Genomic DNA, 27,186 nt, shown 5'->3' on the forward strand with positions numbered 1-27,186 from the left:
TTTGTTTTTAAAGCATCATTATCAATTAAAAATTTACTCCATTTAATTTGATAGCTTTGATTTCAGATTTATTTTAATGGTTTTAATCGTTCATTCAAGATATTTTACGAACTTTAATTCGGCTTGTTGCTCTTCTTGCGACCTACAAAACAGATCTTATCTTTGCTGTATAGCAGACTACAGGTATGTGTCATAAAATGAAATAGCCTATAAAACGTTTTAAGGAATGGTTTTAACAACCTCCTGTAGGATGGGCCCTTTTTGGCTTTATAAGGTTTTATCACGGTTTTATTAGAGCTGTTAGGATTACTAAGCTGTAAAATGAGTTTTAACAGTTTGATTGTAACAACAGCTTGTAGGCAATAAGAAAACTAAAAATGTTACTTGGGATGACCCATCCGTCCCGAAAGGGTTAAATAATGAATGCCGACGGAGTTCACGTAGAAATCGATCGGGTTGGAAGATTAGCGTAAGGCGTAAGCGATAAGCGAATAATTTTTGGTTTGGGGAGGATAATCTGCTCAACAAACACCTGATCAGGGAGGTCCAGGTAGTGTGGAGTTAGGGACCGTCTTTTACAAAAAAGTAAAGGCCAGGATTACTCTTTACTCGGCCCAAACAACATTTCCATGGTCGTCTGCAACGAACATCGATGATTCGCTTTGGGTGTCCACCAAGGTAGTATACTTGCGATTCCAACTGCACAGCAAGTAGCAAGTACTGATACTGATACTGAATATATATGTATGTGGATAAACTGCTTAGTGCTTTTTTCCCAACCAATCGCCGATCGAAGTTTAAGTTGAAACTGTATTTGATGGATATTTTCGATATGGAAGATCTTAAAGAAACCATACACAGGTTAGAAATCCGAGTGGGAATGGGGTTCAAGCATCAGATTCGACAAATCGGTGGCTGCCAATGCGGTCACAGAAACTACGGAGACGTGAAAGATGTCTTGCAAGGACTGTCCGTTTTTCATTCCATAGACAACTCCTTCGTATATTGTGCATGTAGTAAACACCGTTAGTCTATTATCGGTCAGTTTAAATAGACAAGAAAAAAAAAGCCATCTTGGTCAGCACCACGCTAATGCTGAATACAAAACGCGAGATTTTTTCAACGGGTTGTACAAAATACAACAGCGCGATCACTCGAGGGTTAACATCTTGTTAGGATTTCTCTATTCTTTGAAACACGCATTATTACTATCTATTTTTACTTTTATTAGCCAGCACAACTCCACATTATCGCTAAAAACTAGCCTCGGTACATTTACTAGGAAAGTCATCTCCTGTCTTCTCTTAGTCGTAACTCTTTCTTCTTCTTTTTCTCCTATTGGAATGATATAACGCCTATAAAGTCTTTTAAATATACCTGTGGTACTCAAATATCTCCCACGCTTTAAATTTTTGGCAATCCAGCGGCAATGGAGCTCTCAATACCCAGATGATCCTCTCCGCGCAGAATCTTGAAGTATCCATTATCTCCCCAGTCACTGTTCCATGAGTTCGCAATCAGCCAGTACTTGGTTCCGTTATCAACGCCCCAGCCGAGAATACGGATAGCATGTCCACCAAGCATCTTGCCATGCACATGCTGGTAGACACCCTCCTTGTAGTTCAGCAAGTCCTCGTAAACCGTGAACGCACCCTCAACCGGTCCGTTGGTCATGATCTCCTTCTGGATCTGCTTCTCGTGGTTGGCGATCGAGTAGGATGATTTTCCGTACCGCTTGTCCTTAGCGTATGGAACGTTGTAGCTAGCCTGACACTTCTTGACGCACTTCGGAGTCTTGCCGCCTTCGCCTTCGCAAGATGGACGAGTTCCGTTGACGTGATGTTCACACGGTTCAATGGCGTACGGTTGGCAACCCTGATCCGAGCCATAAGGTCCACCACTGACCAGGCCCTTTCGTACCCAGTAGCTCCAGGCCGCTCCCGGGAATCCACCGTTGCATCCGAAACCGCACGTATGGCAGCACGATACCAGGTCTTCAGCGGAAACGCGGAAGTGCACCTTGCCCTCCGAGTGGATACAGATACGATCGGACATGGCTTCGACGGCTCCGAAGGCCCAGCACGATCCGCACGATCCCTGATCGCGGATTTCACCGATAGTTGGACAGTTGGGCCACTGTTCGCGCGAGTCGAAGTTCTCCGGCAGCTCGTCGTCTTTTTCCAAGTCGTGCAGCATCACCGGAGGCATGAACTTGTCCGCGTCCTTGTGTACTCCCATCAGGCTGCGGATGAAGCTCATCGAAGTTTCCGGCGAGAAGTTCGGGCCTGCTTTCCAGGTGGTCGCTTTGTGGTTGATCTGGTCGATGAACTTTTGCGACAGCGGATGGATGCGCTGGCCTTTTCCATTGGCGATGGCGATCAGTGCCAGAGCTGCCAGCACTAGCAGATATCTCTTCATTGTTGGGCTCTTTGTTTGAATTCTGGAAGAGTGACGGACAGATAGGGCAAGAATTAATGTGGGTCAGGTCAGAATTGTTTACTTGATTGTGGCACGCGTCTGCAGACTACGCTTTTGTAGGAAGTGGTGGCTAGGTTTGATAAGCTTACATCTGCTCAAATCATTTATTTACTACAATTGGAATTCTAATGCTAACGAGAGACCTCCTAGAGACAGGTTGCATAAGAAAAGATTATTCAAACGTAGTGACTTCCAACCTGGATTAGATTCGCCTGCATTTCTTTTGTTACTAGTTTAAAGAAATCTGGAAACTTCAGTCGAGTACATGCTGTTCTAGTTGAACTGTTGAGTATTTTTGCTAAGATCATAGAAGTTTCGCAAGAAGCTTCCGAAATCTGGCAAAAGCTCGCAATCCAATCAATTAAGTTTGCACCAGTTTCGCTTTGTGGCTGCAACGGAACGTTAAAACTGCTACAATGACTTAATAATTCTTCAACTACCAAAAAGGGTGACATTTAAAAAAGATTGGCAACCTCTGACTGAGCGTGGCTACGGATTACGCTGGCGAGAAGACCAACATGAATCATTTCCCGTGTGATTATCATTAGGATTACCGGCGTGAACCTAATGCGGTTGTTGCTCGCGCGCGTCTGGGAGTTCTGCGTAGCGTGGCGTTCTAATCTACAAATTCTGCAGCAGCCGCAATGCGCTTTGCATTGATAAGCCGGATCGGATGTGGGCATTCGCAACGCAGTTAAGTTGATGAACCATGTGTTATTCAGTTTTCTGAAATGACGTTATTGGTGTCCTCGTATAGGTGGAAGACAGTGGAATAGTTTAAATAAATATGAGCTTCTAAGTAATGAAAAATATTTTTTTTGCGATTTGGGCTGCCAAAAGATATTCAATATTCGCAACTACGAAGTTGTCGAATGTGCGTGAGAAAAAAAAAGAAGAAACCACTTTTGACCTTTTTTTAGTCAATTTCGGACACTAACTTACGAAATTTTCCTAACATCCAAAGCATAAAACCCCATTTAACAACCGCCATTTTGATTCTTGTCTACCATCTTGAATTTTGGTCCACCACGCTGTTTACCATTTTAGGGCTTCGGACGTTTTCCTCATGTCAAAAATTCTCATATTGAATGGTTTCAGAGTCTATAGAACTAGAAAAATAGATGCTATCGTAATTTTTGTTCGCTATTTCGATTGTTTGTTGCCCATCTTGGATTTTCTTATCACAATTAAGGGATTCCGGATATCTTCCACGTACCAAATAGGTATTCATGTTGTATGGCTTTCGCGCCCAAAACTGCATAAAACTGCCGCCATCTTGAATTTTTGCCTTCCATTTTGGTTTTTATGATCACCATTTTAGGCCGATGCAAATATTATTTTTCTTTTATGTCCAAGACCTCTCATTGGGTACGAGGGGTGGGACAGAAATAAATAAGAAACATACAAAAAAAACTATAGAAAAGTTTAAAATTATACCAACTATTGAAAAAAATCAACAATTGAAAAATAGTTGCTTGTAAACATTTTTTCTATTGGTTTTTTCGTTCCTTTAATATTTTGGGATTGTTTGAAGGGGGGGGGGGGTGACATAAAGCAAATTAAATACATATTTGCATCGGCCTTATGACTTTGAAAGAAAAAAAAACTTAACCCCTTAGCAACTGGTGTGTTATGAAACGAACCATAGTGAAAAACATTCATGTCCAATGGATCTTCACAGTAGAAGGTGCGTCGATGGAAAAGCTTAATAAATCCATATACACCGATTTGGTGAAATCCAGCTAAGGAAGATTGCAGATCTGCCGCTCCCGCCAAGCCGACTGGAAGGGCAACCCAAGAGTCAAACAATCTCATCCCAAAAGCACCATAAAGGCTAGCCTGTCCGCCACTAAAGGAAAAGTTCGAAGCTTACATGCGAACTCCTGTTCTAGTGGTACCATATCAAAGGACCACAGAGGTAAACAGAGGCGAAACTGACGGTCCAGATCGCTACGGGGAAGAGAAAAGACCCAAACTGTAACATCAAACGACATCCTGATAATCCGCAACATCCAAAGTCGGACAGTCTTTCTCGACGACGACTATGCTATGAAAATGACGACTAAAGTTCTGCAAGTGAGCCTCCACCATGCTCAGGGTGCTCTGTTCTGTCGGAAGTTCACCAAAGCGAACTTAACAGTGGCCCTCATTCAAGAGCAATGGGTCAATAAATCCAGATTACAAGGTATTCCACAACACTCATGTATGTATGTTGGTATATGATGACAGCCAGCTTTCGCCTAGAGTGACTATTTTCGAAGACTACTTTATCGAGAAGACTTGCAGCACTGCCGGTAATCGTGAGTCACTGTTTGGAGCGCTGCTCACGGATCAAGGTTGAACTATTTATGATGGTGTGGATAAATTTTCATACTAGCACCAGCACACTGTTAAACATTTATACAAAAGTACCACCTTAACTCAACAGGCGGCGGTGCCGTCGGTGACGCTTGTCGTTAGCATGGAAAGTAGCAGAGTTTCATGTCTTCTTGATAAGTAGTCTACGCTATTTTTTGCATAACAACTATTAAATAATCCTTTCCAATTCCAGAATTCATGAAAAGGGTCATCGTAGTGGTCAGGATCGATGTGGGCGAGATCCCTCCTCCAGAGATAGCTGAGCTCGTAGCCCACAGCCACCGGCACAACATCCCCTTCGTCATAGGGTGCGACGCAAATGCACATCACACCGTTTGGCGAAGCACTAATATAAACACTAGAGGTGAGTACCTATTACAGTTTATTTCTTCCAAGAACATTGACATTAAATGTCACTAAAATTTGTAATGTTGGTGACAAGCCTACGTTTGAAATTTTTCGACTATTTTGATCTTTTTCTGATAAAAAAAAACTGGCATATTCCTGAAGAAATATCGATGCCAGACCATAAACACATTATCTTCGAATGGTAAGGTAGCCTAACGATAGAAATAACGTTTTAAGATCCTAAGAAAACTAATTGGGAATCTTACTCAACTATCCTACAATCCGAAGTAGCGTTGGGCAATTTTGAATCGATGTTCAGAACATCGATGTTTTTGTTCCGATTAATCGATTTTTTGAATCGATGTTAAAGCCCCACAAAATCGATCATTTTTGGTCTGAGATGACCAAAAATGAGCCTACGTAGTTTATGGACAGCGCCTCTCAGGGTTCTGGGGCAATCTCTATCAGGACACTAATGGGAACTGGAGTAATCTCTTCCAGGATTGTAGCGAAAATCTTTATAGAATTTAGGGTGAATTCCTATTGGAAGATTCTTTCTTTCTTTTATAGGATAAGGTCTCTCAGGATGCTGGTGTGATCATTTTCAGCGTTTTGAAGGAATCTCTCTCTCTCTCTTTAGAGGAATCCTCATAATTATGGAAGAATCCCTTTAAAAATTTTGGAGGAATTTTTTTCAGCAATATTGTCTGGCAATTCCTATCAGTATTCTTGATTCTAAGAGAATTCATTTCACGATTTTGGGGTGTTTCCATAGACTAATTTTCTGGTATTTCCTACCAGTGTTCTCTATCAACGGGGAAATCGCTTTCTGGGTTGTAAGAAATTTCTGGATGATGTGGGATGATCCCTCTCTAAGGATTCTGGAAGACCCTCACTTTAGATCCCACTCCGAATTCTGAGGTAATTTTTCTGAACATTCTCAGGAACTTCTCTCAGACTTTTTGGAGAATCATACTCAGATCCCCCAGAATTGTGGCGAAATCCTCTCAGAATTCTGGAATAATATTTCTTAGGATTCTACACGCAGAAAAGTATTTTGTAAACACAATTAAATTCTGGTCCAAATCAACCGATTTTTTAGTTTGTTATAGCGACAAACTGGTTTCTAGTTTAAACTGAACTGTTCTATTGTTTGATAATACAAATATTTTCATTTGCCGAAATTTTTGACAGTTTGTTAGAACCAACAGAGATTTGGAAGTTTCAACATAAAATAACAGATTGTTTAAAACGACTGCACTTTTGCCACTAACAAAGCCGGGAAGTGATTGTGTTGGTGACGGCAGCTCCTGTGGTAACTCGGAAATCTATTTTTAGACACTCGACAAGCGGATAGAAGCAAGAACGAATAAAAAAGGCAAAAAATCGAAACAGACCAACACTCTTGGGTACCTGCGCGTTATCCATCACGGCCAAAACTGCACTTGGAAGTTGGAGTGATGTATTTGCTACACTTTCTTCGTTGTGGCGATGTTGGGGTAAGAATTTTGAAGATGTGTGAGTGCTTCCGGGCCATGTTTATGGCCCCCATTTTGTTGAAACAAATGCAGATTTTAACGTTATATGGAATGATGGTAATTGGTTGTTTTGATCGATAAACTCTAAGTAAAAACAAAGAAATATATCTTTGGAATAAGTAAATGCTCAGTTTGAATATCAACCATGCGTTTTATTGTTTTAAGCAAGCCTCATTTTTCTGCGTGTAGTGGTATTCTTAGGATTGTAGTGGTATCTTTCTCAGGATTCTGAGTTAAATTCTTTTAAGATTCTGGGGGAATATCACTAAGTATTCTGCGTGTACTCTTCCCAAGATTCTCTGAAAATTCAGCTTTTTGGGGTTATCCCCGTCAGGATTCTAGGGAAATTTCTCTCAAGATTCTGGGGAATTTGTCTCATGATTCTGGGGAAATCTTTGGGATTCTGGGGAAATCCTTGGGATTCTGGGGCTACATTTTTCAAGATTTTAGGGCACTTTCTTTCAGAATTATTAATTAATGATGAATCTCTCACGAAATTCTAGGCAGAATTTTCTAGATGAATTCGGATTTTTTAGAATCCCTCGCATAGATTTTGTGATCTCTCTTAGGATTCGGAAGAAATCCTTCTCAGCATTCTACGAGAATCCCTTTCAGGAGTTTAGGGAAGTCCTTTCAATGATTCTGGGGGAATGTCTTTCAGGAATCTGCGGTATTTTTTAAAGAATTTCCTCAGATTTTTCTCAGGATGCTGGGGAAGTCCATTCTAGCAGTTTTCGTTATCCCTTTCAGGGAGAAACCTTATCAGATTTTCGGAAAAATCCTTCTTAGTTTTCTAGATGAATTTATCTTAAGAATCTGAAAGAACCTCTCTTATGATCCCTCTCAGGATTCTGGGGGGAGTCACTCGTAGAATTCTGGGGTATACCTGCCAGATTCTGGCAGAATTATTCCCATCATTCTAAAAGATTCCAGCCAGGATATTTGGGTAATTCTGGAAAAATACTTAAAAGGTTTCTGGAGGAATTCTTCTCAGGGAATCCTATCTCCCAGATTTCTGAGCATTTTGAGGAAACCTTTCTCATGATTCTAGAGTAATCCTTCTTAGGTACCCTTTTCGGAATTCTGGGTCATATTTTTAAAGTTTCTTGGGAAATCCAGCTTAGAATTCTGAAAATATTTTGTGTTAATCTCTCTTAGTATTCTAGATGAATATATCTCAAGAATGTGAAAGAACCGCTCTTGGAATTCCTCACATGGCTTTGGGAGAATTCATCCTAGGATTCTAGGATAATCCTTCTTAATATTCATGTCTGCACAGATCAGTGTTACATTGAGTCTTTGTAAAAATCACGGTTCATAGAATGTAGAAAACAATCGCAATTAAAATGCCCAATTATTCGTAAAGCTGCTAAAGAGAAGTCACCTTCCCATATAATACGTACTCACAAGTTGGAAGAATCATCGCAACCAAGTCTCTTCGTCTAGGAGAGATAACGCCAGATCAGGTTAGGCGCAGTTCGAACAGATTTTATCCCGTGGAACTGGTTTGGTGTTTTGTAAATTTCAGTGAGATCTATGAAGCAAATCAGTTGATAGCAGCTCTATCTGTGTACGTACATATTGGCATATAGAAAATTATTCTACTTTATGAAGGCATCCTTGAAAGTCGTTTGCGTTGAAAAAAGGAAACGATGTAAACAACTTAACATGGGCAGCATCAGGTATAAAGATGGGAGCCCTTGCGGGAGCCTCTTGACGTACGGACGTAAGGTGATTGAAAGGTAGAAGTAGCACTTTGAATGACACCTGAACGGCCAGTGGCATTAATGATGCGCAAAAAAAAATATGACACAAAACGATATGCGGATCCCCCGACGCTAGAAGAAGTACACAGGCTATCGAGGAGTTGAAGAACAGTAAGGTTGTTGGAAAGCCTGAATTATTCAAACACGGTAGTGAGCAGAAGAGCTACCTGCTAGTTGGCAGGGTTCCATATTTGTCCTTTTTACAAAAAGGCACACAGTCTGGAGTGTGTCAAATATCCGATCAACGACGGATCAAATGTTTACTCTGCGATAAATCCTACATAGATTCCGTGAGTACAACTTGCAGACACTCCATCTGTTTGATTTCAAAGCGTCGTACGATCTAGTGAAAAGTAATGAGTTATGACAGATAATAAGAGAACATGGTATTCCGACGAAACTGACTGGGCCGATCCGTGTAACGCTTGATGGATCGAAATAATACGGACGCGTTGTACCTTGAATTCCTCTTTAAAGGTAATTGGAGCTAATGAAAAAATGGTTCCAGCCCGATAAACTGAATGAAGGATCATTGTTTTGCTAACTTTTTATTTCCTTCTATTAGGCGATGTCCATTGTCCAGGAACTCAATACAGATTTACCTTATTGCAACAGGACAATTTCTGTAGTACCTTCGAGCTTTCCAAAACTAGTTTTTTTTAAAGTAGAAACTTTGGACTTCGAAGCACTCAACACTGCTTTGCTTTGCGAACATATGAAAATATTAACATTTTTGTAGGGCCTTTTGAGACATAGGTATGTAGGCACATTCCAAAATAGCACAAACTTCAGTCTGGAAGACTGTTGGCCTCCTTCCTTCCCATTTTAGTTTGTTTTCGTATTATATTTTTTTAGATTTTGGGTAATGTTTGCTTCAAATTTTATATTACACTAGTTTCAGCATTTTTGAACTCGGTAAGCTGATGAGCTGGTGATCACTTCATTCTCCATAACCAATGCACAGTGCACAGTCCATGAACCAGATTTACGAGGAAAGATGCATTCAGTGCCTTCAAATGAGTTTTTAGACAAATATGGTCTTCTTCAAAGTTGTTCCTAAAAATAAGGCCCTCTTTCCAATGTACATGAAAATTAGGGTGGTCCATATTTTCAAAGAAATTGGACACCAAACTTTTTTATTTGCAAGAATAACTATATTCATTTTTTGGGAAAGTTGTAGATCTATCAATTTTGAGCAAGTTTGCTGAAGACAGTTTTTGTGTAGCTTTAAAATTTACCGATCTAAAGATATTTTTTTCTAAATAAGCTTAGGGTGGTTCAAGAAAAACGGTTTTCTGGCATTAACTTTTTCAGTTTTGATTTTTCATCAAAGTCGCCCAAGAAATACTTGTAGACCATTTGAAGACACATTTCGTGCGCTGAGATGGTCGTTATCTCTTTTGATTCAATAGTTACAGGTATTTTTCTTAAAAAATCATAGTTTTTTGAAAAGGTGATATGATGGGTTGGGGCAAACATTAAAAATATCTTTTGCCCGCATTCAAAAGAAGAAATGTTGTTATAAAACATATAAAAAAGAGGGGTGTCATTTTTGTAAGGGAACGTCCATAAATTACGTCACGCAAAAATCGATCATTTTCAACCCCCCCTCCCCCCTATGTCACACTTTTTGTATGGGACCTCTGAAATTTTTGTATGAGTCGTCACACTTTGCTGAACCCCCCCTCCCCCCTCAAAGCGTGACGTAATTTATGGACGTTCCCTAACTCAAGTAAAAATACTTGAAAGTGCCTATTTTTCTAGAGAACCATCAATATCTTTCGAACGAAATGACGTAGCAACATTCTCAGCGCACGAAAGTGCGCGTTTTTGGAAGCTCTAAAAGAGGTTCTTTTACTACTTTGACGAGAAATTTCTAAATAACATTAGCACAATAAGCACAAACACTAGAATATATTTTGGGGTCACATTATTAAAAAAGTGAAAACACCTGTACGGACAATTGTTTGACGCACTGTTCATTTTGTTATGACTTTCGCAGCGCAACTCTCTTTTCGCATGTCATTGACATTCGCACTAATTTTGTCTACAAGTTGCTAAAAACAGCAACGTCACAACTTTCCATTTTAATACGCGATGCGATGTCTTTTTGCGGTCTTGATTCGCAATTGGAACACCGCTTCTAAACCTATTCTATTGCGTTCGGCTTTGCGGGATGAAACTACTTTTGTTTACATTTATAGCAGTTTTTACAAGCGATAAGCGCATCACAGCAGCGATGCCATAATGGAGGCCATCGGACCAAATGTAAATAAGGTCAACTCATTGCTGCGGAATTCTCCGATTGATATTTTCCCATGCCTACTGTTGGTTGTATAGAGGTGCATCTATAACTGGACGAACTCTCGTCAACACATATAGCAGGCGGGTTAAGGTAAACATTGATATGATTGGCTTTTTTCGGCCTTTGTTCTGTTGGCTGGGCGGCTTGATGATGTATGTAATTTTTTGTTTTGATTGCCTCAGAAATAAATCAAGCTGCTGTTGTTCCCAACAAACACATCACTATGCACCATTTTTCCTGATGAGTCACTAAGTCCCTTGTTGCGCAGTACATACTTTGATAAGACACTTTGGGGCACTCGAATTTTCTAACGCGATTTTAAATTGGAATAAAACGTTCCTTACCAATTCACTGCTTAACGTTGAACTTTTCGTCATTGAAATCATCGTCATCATCAAACATTTGAAAGCAGTTTTTTCGTTCAAAACAAAAGTTTTCGCTATTAAAATATATTCACTGTACTCCACATGAGGAGTATAATGCAGTGAATATATTTTCATGATCCTTGTTTTGATTTGCAACGAGAAAACTGCTTTTTATTTTCCGAAAAATGATGACGGATGCTTGAGCCTTAATACCAGAGTTAACTCTAAATAAATCCAAAGGAGATCAGAGAAAGCTGAACTTACCTCAGCTGCAACTCGATGTATAATGATTATCGATTCGAGAGACGTACGATGTAGTTCCTCTTGAAAATCTCGACTGCGTCTGTCTGTCTCGTCGTCATCTGTCTCGCTGTCATGGCCTCGTAAAACGTCAGCACTAATACTTGCATGCGAATGCCAGGAAAGAGATGCAGCAAAGTTCTTTGTTTTGATTACACATTCGACGAATTTGAAACTATGTTTTTACGAATAATGAACAATTTTGTTTATTTTTTAATATTTTTTTGGGTTAGATGTGACTAACTGGTTACCTAAGTCCGCCATGATGCTATTGTCTTCTAAAAAATAAACGGAATTGTTTAAAAAAGTTTATTATATGATGAATAATACCAGTGCCAAAATAATATTGTGCAAACGTTACCGGCTGACATTTTAGTATTAGTAAAGCGGGATGGAACACACTACCTTAAACTAAAGAATGTTGCACCTTAAGTATTGCGAACACCCGCCTGTAAAGCGGCCATTTATTCAAAGTTTTAATAATAATTATTATAACAAGGAAGATAATATGTAGAAAGCTGCAAATGTTACACTGTAGAAGCATTCAACTCGTTCACAGTATTCCATATTATGAAAATGCCAAGAGCTGTGATTTTCCCAATCAATTCTGGAGCTCGATTTGAATAGGTCGTATGTGCTTTTGTCGATTAAAAATTCGATCAGTTGGATTCGCTTATTATAGTGAAAACTATTGAAATTGAGCAAGGTTGATACATACAGAAGAATCCTCACAAAACAGTCTTTCTGTTCCATCATTAAAAGTTTGCAAAATATCTGCCATATTGCTACAATGACTAAAATAAACTGATCGAATTTTATATCGACAAAAGCACATACGACCTATTCAAATCGAGCTCCAGAATTATGCACAGACATCTAGCTGTCTGTGGGGAACACAAGCCATGTGTTCCCCTTTTTCATGGCATCGTTTTGTATTTAAATAGTGAGTGCCAGAGAGATGGTTGCAATACAACACGTTCAATGTATGGTGGTTCAGTTTCCATGTGATCCACACATTAATTTCTGGAAAAGTATAGAAATGAAACGATTTTTCTTTTGTGATTGCAGCCATTTAGGCGATCATATTGTTTTAGCTGGATTTCCTATCACAGTATTTAAGGGCATACGTGAGTAAGTCCAAAGGTGGCCGAAAGGCTACCATGCAATTATCAAGAGCCGAATATTCGGTACATCACTAGTTTATATACCTACATCTTGAACAATCCAAGAAACAGAACTAGCTGAAAAAAAGTTTCTTAAAGCTAAAGTTTACTAAAGAGTGGTTTGTTCCACCCTTGTACAGCAAAAATGCTTGTTGGGAAGTTTTAGAGTACAAAGTTGAATTCATGTGTTGTCGCAGCGCAAAACAAAAAATTTGCTCATAAACATTGTTTGATAAATCTTGGACATAATTTCTAAATGGTTTCATAAAAAAACCTAACTAATGCACCTGGCGGTGATAGTGTCTATCTCGTGCTTTTGAAACCCAATTTTGGGCTGCTGTTCTGGCTCGCTTGGAAGTTAACCATCAATGCTAACTTCTTTTCCCGATCAGCATAGAAAGCTATGTAGTGGCGGTAGCGGTTGCAATTGGCTAAGAATAACACTACGGACCGCCTGATCCAGTGCTAAGAATCCACTAATTCATGGTGTTATGCGGCTTTATGCTTACCGTACCAAGTAATGAATGGTTAGGGGGGTCTTATAAAAACCTAACCACAAACGGAGCCTGTGGAGAATTAGGGCGTTCTCCACAGTATTACGCCCTTACTGCGCTAACCGGAGCAATAGTGCAGTGGACCTTGCGTTTTTCCGAGATAATCAGTTGCCCTTCTTAAGTCTCAAATTTGAGGCTTAAGTCTCAAATAAGGGTGGGATTATGCAAATGTTGTAAATTAACTTACATTACTACCTATATGAGTTTGCTCAATGCGTTTTCGCCATTGGCGTTTTTCAATTGACACCGATTTGGTTTGTCGTTGATGTTTCCTTCTTGTGCTGTGATTGTGAAGAGTGTGATCCAAGACGGGCTTGGTGGTCTAGTGGCCCGTCCGTCCCTTTCTCCTACTTTGTATCTTTCTATATGCTTTCTCTCTGCTCTCTACATATACAACTGATGTATATTCACATGTTCATAGCCATCGCTAGAACAGAAACGGGTTGAAAAAGCCCTTCCTTCAAAACTTTCACAGCACAGTGTCTCAATCCTATTCGAAAAACTCCTATAAGTTATGCAATCAAGCGAACTGTGCCGCTCATCTTCAAAATAATAAAAAAAAACACACAATTCTATTACCTTACCCCTGGTATCCACACACCAATGTGTGAACCTTCTGCCAACCAATTCCCACCAACACTCCTACATCCGCATGAATTTGTGCTGACGCAGAGGTATATTCGGTCAGATGTGGATACAAACGATTGCAATCATCACTTCCTTACCCTTCCCCACATTGACCTGCAACCTGACGTGGCAGGCGCCATTGTCGCCTAAAAATAGAAGATCACCAACGCTCACACACTGAAGATGCCTGCTTAGTCCCCGGCAGATATCTCATTGGTTCCTTGTGTGAGTGAAGCTGGTCTGGCGATACTGGAGTAGCATCTACGGGCGGTCAATCAAGCTCAAGCTCAAGCTCAAGCTGATTGTGAAGAGTGTGATCCTGTCTAGTTTAGGTAGTCACTACGACTAGGAAACCTCAGATCAATTTTCAGCGTAAAAAGCGTGCGTAGCCCAAGTGGCTGTACTTCAAAAAGTTCATTTTCGTAGGGTATCTTCTGTATATGTTACCTTGTGAACCCAGTTTTGCTTCTTTCAATATAAATGAAGTGTCGTGCCTCGAACATGCTATATCTTAGTATGTTTCAACCTTTCCTTATGGATACCTTCAAGCAAGCACTTGTATTCAGCATCTTTTCGCTGATATTTGGCAGTATTGCTACGATGGTTACATCATCTGAAGTAGCTCAAACATTAATTTAACATGCTTCAGTTTGATGGATTACTTAGGTAGCGGCATGTTCATGGATAACCTAACATAGAATTGCACCTAACTCAACTCTGCATGAGCAGAATTTGTCATTAGTTGACTGATTGGCATGTATCAGATGAGGAGTCTCCATTTGACCTTCTTTGCACTTTTGAGTGTTCCTTCGCAAAATTTGCGTATTCAGGCGTCCCTGCTCAATAAACTAGGGAACCTGTACTAATTGGTTGCGACCACATTTCATGGATAACTCGCTTCCATTACTACTCCAAGAGAGTTTCATTGTGGTTTTGTACCTACAACGTCCTCCATTGTGGTATACCATAACTATTGCTTTGGAAGAAGTTTGTCCTCTGCGGTCTGTGCGGACCGCAAGAGGTATTCCTGAATGGAACTCTGATCTGTTCAAGTTCAAAATATCTTCGGATAAAGCAGTCTTTTGTGTAGTTACGAATCTTCAGCTTCCGCCCGAGAATTATAGCTATATAATCGACTTAGTGGGCCCTAAAAAGCTCTGCTTACTTCAAATCTCCAGGTGCAAATGGGGGTTTGTCCTATTTTTCTCCAAAGGGATTTGAGTATTCAAACATGTTTTAAACTCTTGTAGTTTTCTATGGGGTATTTTCATGGCGTGAAATTACACCATAGTTTAATCCCGAAAGGGCGTGTGCGTTGTATAAAGAAGGAATGAGTTCCAGATTCATCTGGTTACCTCGTTCTTTCTGAAATGCTTGAAACGCATTGTCGATTATCACATCTGTGATGTTCGTCTGGCTGACATGCCTATTCATGTGAACTCACATGTCCCCCAATTTGGGATGTTCACAGTGACTCTTTTACACAAAGTTGTATACGTTTTCAAGAAAGTACTAGCTCAAACGTAGTTGGTGCGATTTCTTGAACACGGAGACAAATTTCGTTCGTTTGAAACAAAAATATTCATGTTTATTCGGTAAACTGATAAAATATTTAAAATTAAAATATTAATTTTTAAAACTAACTCAATTACATATTGATTTCTACAATACCCATTGAAGAGCCCCCCGCTCCGCCGTCGAGATCATAAACAAAACAAACAAGTTCCAGCTGCAGCACCAAACAAGATTTCCTCTTGCAAAAAAAATCAAGTTTCACCAAAAGTTTCCACGAATCCCATTGATTTCGGGAGCGTATGTTATCTACATGATGTTGGCATTGAAAGTGCCACGCGGGAAGTGGGTTTTCCTAGAGAAGGAAATGTCTTTGTAAATTTAATTGGAAAACAAATATTTCCGTAGGGCTGACCTGCCACAAAAAAAAAAACAAATTTTTTTACATTTGTTTCTAACATAGCCTGTCAGAAGATGCATGTTTGTTTCAAAAATGGATTGAATTTGCTTCAAATGTGACGTTCGATTTGCTCCAAACAGTTTTATTTTTGTTGCCAGAACAAATTGACAATTTATTTGAGTTTACCTGAAATATTTTTGATTTTACCATGCTTTTTTCTGCGTGAATATTGACAGGGTGTCGACTATCTGGAAAAACCTGGAAAGCCAGGGAATGTCAGGGAATTTATTTTTGGACCTGGAAAATCAGGGAATGTCAGGGAATTTTGTTGATGGTCAGGGAAAATTTTTCGCGATAATCATAAAACGATGTATTCGAGTTATACAACTTGTTATGGAATTTCGAAAACTTGCTAAATTATTTCTTCAAACTGTATCTAACGTCCATGATTCTGATTTACGATCAAATCAATGTATTAACTTTATCCTGTAGCATTCAGTTAACGTAATGCTATTCTGAATTTTATCATGAAGCCTTATTTCATAACAAAATTATAAGTCCGGTAAATAAGCTAAAGATTAAAAGTACATGACACTATACTCAATGTAATGTTTTTTTGGTCCATTTTTTGGTGGTATTGTTTTGAGATGCCTCACTCCTGCATCTTGATGGGTTTCTAATGAATTTATTGGCGGGTAAAGTCTTGTGATGCCCAGATTTTTGTTGTTCAGACCACTAGTGTTTTTTATTATTTTCTGGAAATATTTTTGTTAAAACTTAAGTAATAATCACATGAAAATTATCCCGAGATGATTGCGTAGTACTTCGTCTGATTCGTTCTAGATCTACGCTCCCAGTAGAGCTTGGTCTGCCTGTTCAACTTAGTGTTCTTTAAGCACTTCTAAAGGCAATTAAAACGTTATGCACTAGAGAACTGGATACCCAAGTTACTTCACACCTTTTTAATACAATTTTACCCAGATTCTTGAAGTAGTCTTCTTTTGCAAAACACAAATACAATTTCCAATGAATTTTCTAAAACTATTTAGCAAACTTTCCTTGACAAATCCTTACCAGACTTTTCGCATGTCTTTCACAAATTTTCACGAGTTTTATTTTGTTTCCAAACGCCATCTTTAATGGTCTCCTGGCATAGTCCTTACAGGATTCAAATGATTTTTTTTTCAGATTATTCGTGACATGATTTGGTGACATCGTGAAACAGTATACTTTAGAGTTTTTTTTCCAAGATTCATAATAGTTTTCTATCGCGTTCTCGAACAGACCACTATTTAAATCTATGTAAATTTAAAATTTGGGTGAACTTTTGAAGTGTTTCTTGGTTCGGCTAAATATCTGTGTTGATTACTCACGAATACATCCGATATTATCAATGATGCGTACCAGATTATATGCAGGTTTAATTGTTTGATAAAAATACCTATGTGGGTTAAATTCTGAAAAAAAACTGAGTCTTGCCTTCTGCAAGAAATCCTTCATAGATCTAAGTCTACAGTGAAGAAACCATCGAGAATTTTGATGAGAATGTGGAAAGAATCAAGTGACTACTTTACCACTAGTTTATTAAGACTTAAGAAGATAAAAACACAATAAAATAGAAAAGACATTCTCTTTTATATGTTACATTCCTGAAAAGCATTTGAAATGTTTCAGCTATTTCAAGATGATAACTATGTAACGAAGACAGAATTAGGCCTTGTCGATAAACTACGTAGACTTTTAGGAGGGGGACGGGGGTCTGGCCAAAGTCTGTGTATGAACATTTCAAAAATTTTGTATGAACAAAAGTCTACGAGGGGGAAGGGGGGTTGGGGTTCTAAGATGGCCGAAAAAAAGTCTACGTAGTTTATGGACAGCGCCTTATTAATTTCCTAAAAGCTGTACTGTGTACTGTACTTATTTACATTAGTATCAGAAATAATATTGCAGAGCTTTTTGATGAATTTCTTGCTGAAGAATTTTTGTAGAGTGCTCGACGGATTTTATTTTGAGATTTTTTCATTATGAACATGCGAAATTTGCGACAAAATTGCAGCCACTAAATCTGAACTTCTGAAGTAGTTCTAACTAATAAAACAAAATTAAGATGTCCCCCTAATAATGTTCTAGGAGTAATGTCTTTCGAATATCTTAGTTTTAATTTTGACGTTATTAAAAAAAATAGTTGGTCTTCTTAAAGAACTTTTTTCTAAATTGGGGATTTTTTGGTGGACTTGTCAAAAGTTATTTCCAGCACAGCGTATTAGGTAGAAGAGTTCCTTTTTCCAACACAGCCTCCCTTATCGTTACACCTGGAGATCACCACAGCAGACGGAATCTCAAATCGACCACGTTCTGATTGACGGACGGCACTTCTCCCACATTATCGATGTCAGGACCTATTGTGGCGCCAACATCGACTCCGACCACTATCTGGTGATGGTCAAACTGCGCCCAAAACTCTCCGTCATCAACAATGTACGGTACCGGCGACCGCCACGGTACAACCTAGAGCGACTAAAGCAACCGGATGTCGCCTCAGCATACGCGCAGAATCTCGAGGCCGCGTTGCCAGACGAGGGCGAGCTCGATGAGGCCCCTCTAGAGGACTGCTGGAGTACAGTGAAAGCAGCCATCAACGACGCAGCCGAGAGCACCATCGGGTACGTGGAACGGAATCGACGGAACGAATGGTTCGACGAAGAGTGCAGAACGGTTTTGGAGGAGAAGAACGCAGCGAGGGCGGTAATGCTGCAGCAAGGGACTCGACAGAACGTGGAACGATACAAATAGAAGCGGAAACAGCAGACCCGCCTCTTTCGGGAGAAAAAGCGCCGCCTGGAAGAAGCGGAGTGTGAAGAAATGGAACTGCTGTGCCGTTCCCAAGAAACACGGAAGTTCTATCAGAAGCTCAACGCATCCCGCGACGGCTTCGTGCCGCGAGCCGAAATATGCAGGGATAAAGACGGAGGCCTCTTGACGGACGGACGTGAGGTGATCGGAAGGGGCGAAGCAGCACTTCGATCAGCACCTGAACGGCGGGGAGAACGTAGGCACGGGAGCCCACGGCAACGGAAGAAACGACGACGCCAGTGCAGCGGAGGACGGAAATGAACCAACTCCCACGCTGAGGTAAGTTAAGGATGTCATTCACCAGCTCAAAACCAACAAAGCAGCTGGTAAGGATGGTATCGCAGCTGAACTCATCAAGATGGGCCCAGAAAAGTTGGCCACCTGTCTGCATCGGCTCATAGTCAGGATCTGGGAAACCGAACAGCTACCGGAGGAGTGGAAGGAAGGGGTAATCTGCCCCATTCACAAGAAAGGCGATCATTTGGAATGTGAGAACTTCAGGGCGATCACTATTTTGAATGCTGCCTACAAAGTGCTATCCCAGATCATCTTCCGTCGTCTGTCACCTAAAACAAATGAGTTCGTGGGAAGTTATCAAGCCGGATTCATCGACGGCCGGTCGACAACGGACCAGATCTTTACCGTACGGCAAATCCTCCAGAAATGCCGTGAATACCAGGTCCCAACGCATCACCTGTTCATCGACTTCAAAGCGGCATACGACAGTATCGACCGCGCAGAGCTATGGAGAATCATGGACGAAAACGGCTTTCCTGGGAAGCTAACTAGACTGATTAAAGCAACGATGGACGGTGTGCAAAACTGCGTAAGGGTTTCGGGTGAACTATCCAGTTCATTCGTATCTCGCCGGGGACTGCGACAAGGTGACGGACTCTCATGTCTACTCTTTAACATCGCTCTGGAAGGTGTGATGCGACGAGCTGGGCTCAACAGTCGGGGAACGATTTTCACAAAATCCGGTCAATTTGTGTGCTTTGCGGATGACATGGACATTATCGCTAGAACATTTGGAACGGTGGCAGAACTGTACACCCGCCTGAAACGCGAAGCAGCAAAGGTCGGACTGGTGGTGAATGCCTCAAAAACAAAGTACATGCTTGTAGGCGGAACCGAACACGACCGGATCCGTCTGGGTAGTAATGTTACGATAGACGGGGATACTTTCGAGGTGATGGAGGAATTCGTCTACCTCGGATCCTTACTGACGGCTGACAACAACGTGAGCCGTGAAATTCGGAGGCGCATCATCAGCGGAAGTCGGGTCTACTACGGGCTCCAGAAGAAACTGCGGTCGAAAAAGATTCACCCACGCACCAAATGTACCATGTACAAAACGCTAATAAGACCGGTGATCCTCTACGGGCACGAGACATGGACCATGCTCGAGGAGGACCTACAAGCACTCGGAGTTTTCAAGCGACGCGTGCTAAGAACGATCTTCGGCGGTGTGCAGGAGAACGGCGTGTGGCGGTGAAGGATGAACCACGAGCTCGCTGCACTTTACGGCGAACCCAGCATCCAGAAGGTGGCCAAAGCCGGAAGGATACGGTGGGCAGGGCATGTTGCAAGAATGCCGGACAACAACCCTGCAAAGCTGGTGTTTGCAACTGATCCGGTTGGCACAAGAAGGCGTGGAGCGCAGAGAGCACGATGGGCGGACCAGGTGGAACGTGACTTGGCGAGCATCGGGCGCGACCGAGGATGGAGAGCGGCAGCCACGAACCGTGTATTATGGAGAAATATTGTTGATTCAGTTTTATCTTGAATTTGATGTAATACTAAATAAATGAATGAAATTCTGAAGAAATACTGTAAATATAAACAAATCTATTGGAAAAAATCTGGTGCAGTTCACTTGATTTTCTTTCTTTCTATTTTTCCACTCCTAGAAAAAAGCAAGAAAATTCAGAAAATTGAATTTCATCTCATGAGCAGACACCCTTAAGCTTAGATTTGCATGACCTGGAATTTTCAGTGAAAGTCAGGGAAAGTCAGGGAATTTGATTTTCAAAATTGAGTCGACACCCTGATTGAGGATGCTTTCGATGACGTGCCTTTCAATGTCATATTGAAAGTCGCATGACGTCATAAGCTACCTCTAATGAGCTATAGGCTCTCTTTACGCTTGTGCGTTTTACAGTGTATTTTTCAGGGCACTGATTAAACCCGTTGTGGTATGGGCTATGAACTCTCGTTGCGCTTATGCGTTCATTCCCTCTTCTAGGGCATTCCTTCCTGTTTCATCACCTTTCCCTTTCCTAATACCATTCCATCCCTTGTCCCATTCTCCCTCAGGTAAATGATGAAATAGGCTTAAATGTATGGCGATGGCACAAATGTCCCAAATGGAGGATAACGTGCCTCTATGGCCGGCCTTCTGATACCTGATAGCAGCACAGATTTCACGTTCGAGTTGAAAATTCGGATTTTGGTGCGTCGACTAATATGGTTGTTTTTCCATACATTTCTTAAACTCGCAAAAGCAGCCCTCGCCTTCTTGATACGTGTACCTATGTCGATCTTGGTGCCGCCATCGGCCGCCATTTGGCTACCAAGATATTGGAAGCTTTCAACATTCTCCATTGATTGCCCAGCTACCGTAAAGCTGGAAGGGTTGACCGTGTTTACATCCAACGATTTGGTCTTGTTGACGTTGATGGTAAGACATGCCGCTGAGGAGCGATTGGCAAGATCATTAAGCTTGCTCTGCATATCAGAGCGCCGTTGAGCTGGGAGAGCAACGTCATCAGCCAGTTCGAAGTCATTTAGGTGCTCCATGGTAATGGGTTGCCACAGCAATCCACGATTTGGTTCACGGTCAATCGCACCTACCAGGATCTCGTCGATTACGATGAGGAACAGTAACGGTGATAGATAGGATACATCCTTGCGTCACTCTAGCAACGGCTCGGATGTGATCAGACAAAACACCGTTGTGCTCAGGACAAAACACTCGAAAATGCTCTGTACTGTGCTTCAATGAGGCCGATGATTTTCTCAGGGAGACCCTTGCACCTGAGGGCTTCCCACATGTTTCCGTGATTGAGGCGGTCGAAAGCTTTTTCGTAATCAATGAACACCAGGTAGAGAGACTCTTGGAATTCATTGGTTTGCTCCAGAATGATACGAAGCGTGACATGATCGTCCGACACGGAATCCTGCTTGCTGCCGTCGGAGAGTAGCGTCAATCTTCTCCTGTATCCGGTTAAGGATCACTTTGCAGAGGATTTTGAGAAGATACACAGTAACATGATGCCCCGCCAATTATCGCATACAGTTAGGTCACCCTTCTTGGGTACCTTCACTAAGACGCCTTGCATCCAGTCGGCCGGAAATTTCGCGGATCATGCTGAGGTGTTGATGGCGTAGCCGACACTTGAAAAGGGTTTCCAAAGTGCTCGAACCAGCGTTTCAACTGGTCAGCTGGGTCGGTCAGTAACTGTCGAGATGTGTCTTTCACGGGCATCGTAGCATTCATCTTAGCCCCACTAAGACGACGTGAAACATCGTAGAAGAGACGGATGTCGCCTTTGTTTGCGGCTTTCTCGCCTTCGTCGGCTAGGGAGTCCGCTCACGCTCTTTTGTCCCGTCTACATGAGCGTTTCACTTCCTTCTCGAGAGCCGAATAGCGCTGACGGGCTACGGGTTTGGCTCCTCGTGTTTTCGCTCGCTCTATCGCGGTTTTGGCGTTCTTTCGCTCCTCTATCTTCCTCCAGGTATCATCGGTGATCCACTGCTTTCTCAAGGTGCGTAGCTCACCCAAATTATTCTCGCCGGTGGCGACGGCGCTCCATTGATTTTCTACGCTTCCACCTTCTGGAATATCCGCAGCACGGTTCTCTAGCTCCTCGACGAAGGACCTTTTCACCGCAGCGTCTTCCAGTCGGCGAGTGTTGAACCGGCGCCCGCTTTTCTCCTCCTGTCGCTGGATCCTGGCAATGCGCACGGGAAACCCATGTCACTTTGTGCGCTGATCGATGAGGGAAGAGCGATCCCCCAATCACCATGTCATTGTTGCCACCAAACTCTGCAAACAGCTCTCCGTTTTCGCTCATTTCTCCGAGACCATGGCGTCCCATGACGTGCTCATAGTCCGAGTTGTCGGAACCTACCTTCGCGTTGAAGTCGCCCATGAGGATCTTGATATCACCTTTCAGAAGCTTGTCCACGACAGCATTCAGTTGACTGTAGAAGTTCTCTTTATCTTGCAATTCGGTAGCATCGGTTGGCGCGTAACATTGGATCATGGTGAAGTTTCGAACCCGTGTTCTGAATCTGGCTACAATTATCCTCTCATTAATAGGTTCCCACTTCATGAGCGCAGTGTGGTCGTGAGCGTTGAGCAACCAACCCCACGGTGGCAAGGAGCGTGTTCACCTCGTAGGCCAGAGTATAGCAGAATTTGACCAAAGTTCGGCCAACGGACTTCGCTAAGTCCTAGGATCTCAAGCTTCATACGGCATGCCTCATTGGCTACTTGTACCAGTTTACCCTGCTGGGCTAGGGTTAATACATTCCAAGTTCCAATTCTTGTCCGTTGTTTCGCGCTAAAAGTTGTTGAATCAGTTCGTAATCCTCATTTTCGGTTTCAGTAACGGGTTTTTTTTGGTTTCGTAAACAGTAGGTTGTTGGCCTAAGGTCCCCTATCCACCGTGGTGGAGCTGCCACCTTAGGTATAGCTTCCGGTGGAGGAGCATTTCATACTCAGCCGCTGGATGCCAGAACAGACGCTGTTTGAGCCGCACCTCCTTGGTGAACAGACGCTCGAGACATCTTCCCCATACCAAATATAACATTAGTTCATGGTTTTAGAACCTAAATTTCATTGGAGCAGTCGCCATATTGAACTGCAGGCTGCCATCTTGTATGTTGGGTCGCCATTTTGGATATTATAGTCGCCATTTTCAGACGCCAAGCGTCTTCCCCATGCCAAAAATACTCACATTGTATTATTAATAGCCGCCATCTTGAATTGTGGGCCGCCACCTTGGATTTTAGACCGACATCGTGGATTTTCCGATCTCCATTGATGAGTTCCACACAAAATTCGTCAATCATTGTAAAGATTACACAAATCGGAGCAATTTGATACGTCACATGATGGGGTTTGGTTCCTTTTTATATATAACCAGTTCTGACACCGGTGCTGGTCTGGATCACTAAAGTGACCATAAACCTCTTCGACCATAAACGCCTCGACCGGTCTGGGACGTTTTCAATATTTAGCAAACAATTCGGAAGAACTCCGGTTCGATTCGTGATCAACTCGTTGGAATCTGCCAATGGGAAGTGCAGTGACCTTTTTGGTACACACACATACATACATCACCTCAATTTGTTGAACTGATTTGATTGGTATATTGAGTTGTCCAAAAAATGTCTCACGAAACCTAATGCAGGCCTATCCATATACGTGAGAACAAAAGATGTTTACAAAGTTCTTACAGATAAATTAACACGGGAAATCTAAACACAAACCACTACCACACAGGAATTTGGATTGGTCAATGTGACTTGACCATCCGAGCATACTATCAACAATTCTGAAGTGTATGAGAAAGACAAAATAGCACATATATCCTAAAAGTATCTTTGTATGAATTTCTGAAGAAATCTAGATTTCGGAACATTTTCTTCCTAATAAAAGGACGAACATTATTTTCTATTTTCACAAAGGTCACTTAAAAGTTCACTATCAATATTCCCTAATATGCAAGTGAGGTGTACCTTTCTATTTAGGAGAAAAAAGTTCAATTGGAACTCATGATTTTCGAGTTATTGAGAGGCGAACGCAATTTAACGGTTAACGAACGGGTAGATCTTGTTAACCGTTAAATTGTGTTTGCTCATCAATTGCTCGAAAACTAAAAGATCAAATTGAACTGTTTCCTCTTTAATAGAAAGGTAAACCTCACTTGCAAATTGGAGAGTATTGATAGTGAACTTTTAGGTGATCTTTATGCAAAAAGATACAAATATTCGCCTGAAATGCGTTAACGGATAATGGCAAGCATGTCCACCACTGTCCAGAGCCGTATTTACGAAGATAACAAAGTTTGTGCTTAATCCAATAATGTTTGATACATGGTATCTTTAGGAAAGTTTCTTCTTATTAATTGACCTTTTTCCTCATTATTGTGGAATTAGTGTGGTCCCCCTAGTGTGGTTGATCCAAATATCTGCTTTTTTATTAATTTATGTACGCTTTCAAAATATCCTACAAAAGTTGTATAGGAACTTGTTTGGAGCAACTGTGCTGAAGACAACATTATTCTATATTTTATGGGTGCCGCTAGAATCAAACATTTAATGTCAAGTGTTTAGCGATATTTCTACAGCTAAGGGTTCGTTCAAATATTACGTAACGCTAAGGGGGGAGGGAGGGGGTCCAGCGCTGCGTTACGCTTCATACAAAATTTCAAAATTTTCCATACAAAAGTTGTTACGTGGGGGAGGGAGGGGGTCTAAAATTGGCAAATTTTGCGTTACGTAATATATGAATGAACCCTAATCTCAGCGTTCAGGCAACACATTGAGGACAACATCGGGTCTTAGAGCGTGAGAACTTTGATTGAACTGCACGTGTTGAGCTTCTGGCTCGTGAGCTACCTACTGTCGACGTTATTATTATTATTGTCTTTATTAACGAGACTTTCAGCCCTTGGCTGGTTCGTCTCGTAATACTGTCGACGTGACTGTAACAGCTATCTATCCAGGCTATATGCAAGTCCAAAACTGGAGAACGCGAACTCGGTACGAAAAACGGTAGAACAAAGTGCATGATATTTTTTCAGGATATCCTTATTCATCCAAACTATTATTGAATTTAGATCCTAAAGTCTATGGGTGTATCGGTAACTTCTTTTATTATACATAGTTACGATTTGTAATCTATCATGTCCAGTAAGTCTTCTGAAAGTTCAATAGAGACTATCAGGTCAGTCGGGATATCCTAGGTCATCCAAACTGTTCCTGAAGTCTTCGAGTATAACTTTCATTATACAAGCTATGATATGTTATCTATCATATCCAGTTAATCTTCTGAATGTTAAGACCTTTTTTCCTCATCTGTAGAGCCTTTTAACTACTGCGTCCATTATTTAGCAACATTGTGGTATGACCCATATTTAATTTGGTGTTAGTCAAATATCCTGTCACAATTAGACTGTGATGGACAATGGTTGATGTAACACCTGATCCCAACTAGGCACAACTCGTTTTATAAAGTTTATTACCCTGTTCGGATTACTTCTCCAAATTTCCAAGGGCTCTAGAAATACTTTAACAAATATAGCCAATCTGTGATGGTACAGCACTCCGCAGTTGCAGAGTAAATGCTCGGCAGTTTCGTTTTCCGTTTGACAGAAGCGACACTCGGAGGATTGGATTTTTCCAATCTTACTTAGATGATATTTACTCGGGCAGTGGCCGGTCATCAGACCAGTAATTACCCTGAGATCTCTTTTGTTTAGATTCAGTATGGACCTGGCTTTTTCTGCACTGGGTTTTGTGAACCTTTTTGCTTGCTTGGATGTATCCGTGGCTTTCCCATTAGATTCTACCGTGGACATTTCCCAAGTTTTTAGTTTCATCCGAAGAGCACACTCAGGAACTCCACAGAATGGTTCAGGGCCTACAAAGCTTGATGCCGCACCCTGTCTAGTTAAATTGTCGGCGTTTTCATTTCCCAGAATTCCACAATGACCGCGGGCACCCAGTATAAAGCTACCTCGTTCCTACTGGCCAATTGCTTCAGAGAAATAATGCATTCCCACACTAGCTTTGATTGACACGTGAAAGCTTTTAGCGCATTTAGAGCCGCCTGACTGTCCGAAAAAATACAGATCTTGGCAAACCTATTACACTCATTGCACAATTATGGGTCACTCAAGGAACAATCATTTCATAATATGAATCGTTTTTCATACAAAAATAACACTTTCATTATTTTTATTTTATATTCTCTTCATTGAAACTCCTTTTTATTGTTTTATATAAAAATCTGCTTGTAAAATTCACTTTAGGCGGTGAAAATTACTGAAATGTTGGTGAATAATGAAAACCACAATTATGGGTCAAAATGGGCTGTGTAGCAATTATGGGTCAATTTGTTGCCTATTATGGGTCACTCAAGAGGAATCGGCTCAACAATAATGTTTTGTCTATTTTTTCAATGAATGGTCACTTATTCTAGATAGATCAACTATAATGGAATCTAAAACTGGCCTCAAACCTCTTAACGAAGCGTGTTTTCACGATTTGGAATCAATTTTTCAAAATTGGGACAAAATCTCCAACACAACCACTGATAAACGCCTAAAAGTATGCAATGCCCATGTACGCAGAACTGTCAATATTATGCTGCACAAAAAGTGACCCATAATTGTGTGATTTTCGGTGTTCCTTGTCACAATAATGAGTCATTTAAATTTTGCCTGAAATAAGCTTTAATTAGCTGCAGTCACATGAATTTCTACATTTAGAACGTAAATTATACCTTTGTTTTGGTGACGATACCATTTCGCACTCGAAAATCACTAAAGCTCGCCTTTACAGAGCTTACGAAAACAGCGCACGCACTTTCTGATGTTCACAATC

At 41.2% G+C, this 27,186-nt stretch overlaps 2 protein-coding genes across 7 annotated transcripts in view; one reads left to right on the forward strand and one right to left on the reverse strand.

Moving 5' to 3' along the window:
• LOC115259784 (SKI family transcriptional corepressor 2-like) overlaps window positions 1-27,186 on the forward strand; it is an 833,559-nt gene that overhangs the window by 90,258 nt on the left and 716,115 nt on the right. The gene's annotated exons all lie outside the window — the stretch shown is intronic.
• On the reverse strand, window positions 1,203-27,123 carry LOC109412731 (cathepsin B). Of its 2 annotated transcripts, none has more exons than XM_062846562.1 (2): window positions 27,086-27,123; window positions 1,203-2,440 (listed from the first exon to the last, which is right to left on the reverse strand). In XM_062846562.1, the coding sequence occupies exons 1-2, from the start codon at window positions 27,106-27,108 to the stop codon at window positions 1,405-1,407; spliced, it is 1,059 nt and encodes a 352-aa protein (XP_062702546.1). In that variant the 5' UTR covers window positions 27,109-27,123; the 3' UTR covers window positions 1,203-1,404. The 2 variants fall into 2 exon arrangements, with proteins under 2 accessions (XP_062702546.1, XP_019541898.3); XM_019686353.3 differs by lacking the exon at window positions 27,086-27,123 and adding an exon at window positions 11,423-11,575.

Source organism: Aedes albopictus, chromosome 1 (assembly GCF_035046485.1).
Source record: "Aedes albopictus strain Foshan chromosome 1, AalbF5, whole genome shotgun sequence".
Lineage (NCBI taxonomy): Eukaryota > Metazoa > Arthropoda > Insecta > Diptera > Culicidae > Aedes > Aedes albopictus.

Excerpts from the sequence above, each read along its gene's own strand:
- LOC109412731 (XM_062846562.1), bottom strand. The coding sequence starts at position 27,108 with ATGGTATCGTCACCAAAACAAAG. Across the intron at positions 2,441-27,085 it reads GTATCGTCACCAAAACAAAG|AATTCAAACAAAGAGCCCAA; the intron begins GTATAATTTACG and ends TCACTCTTCCAG.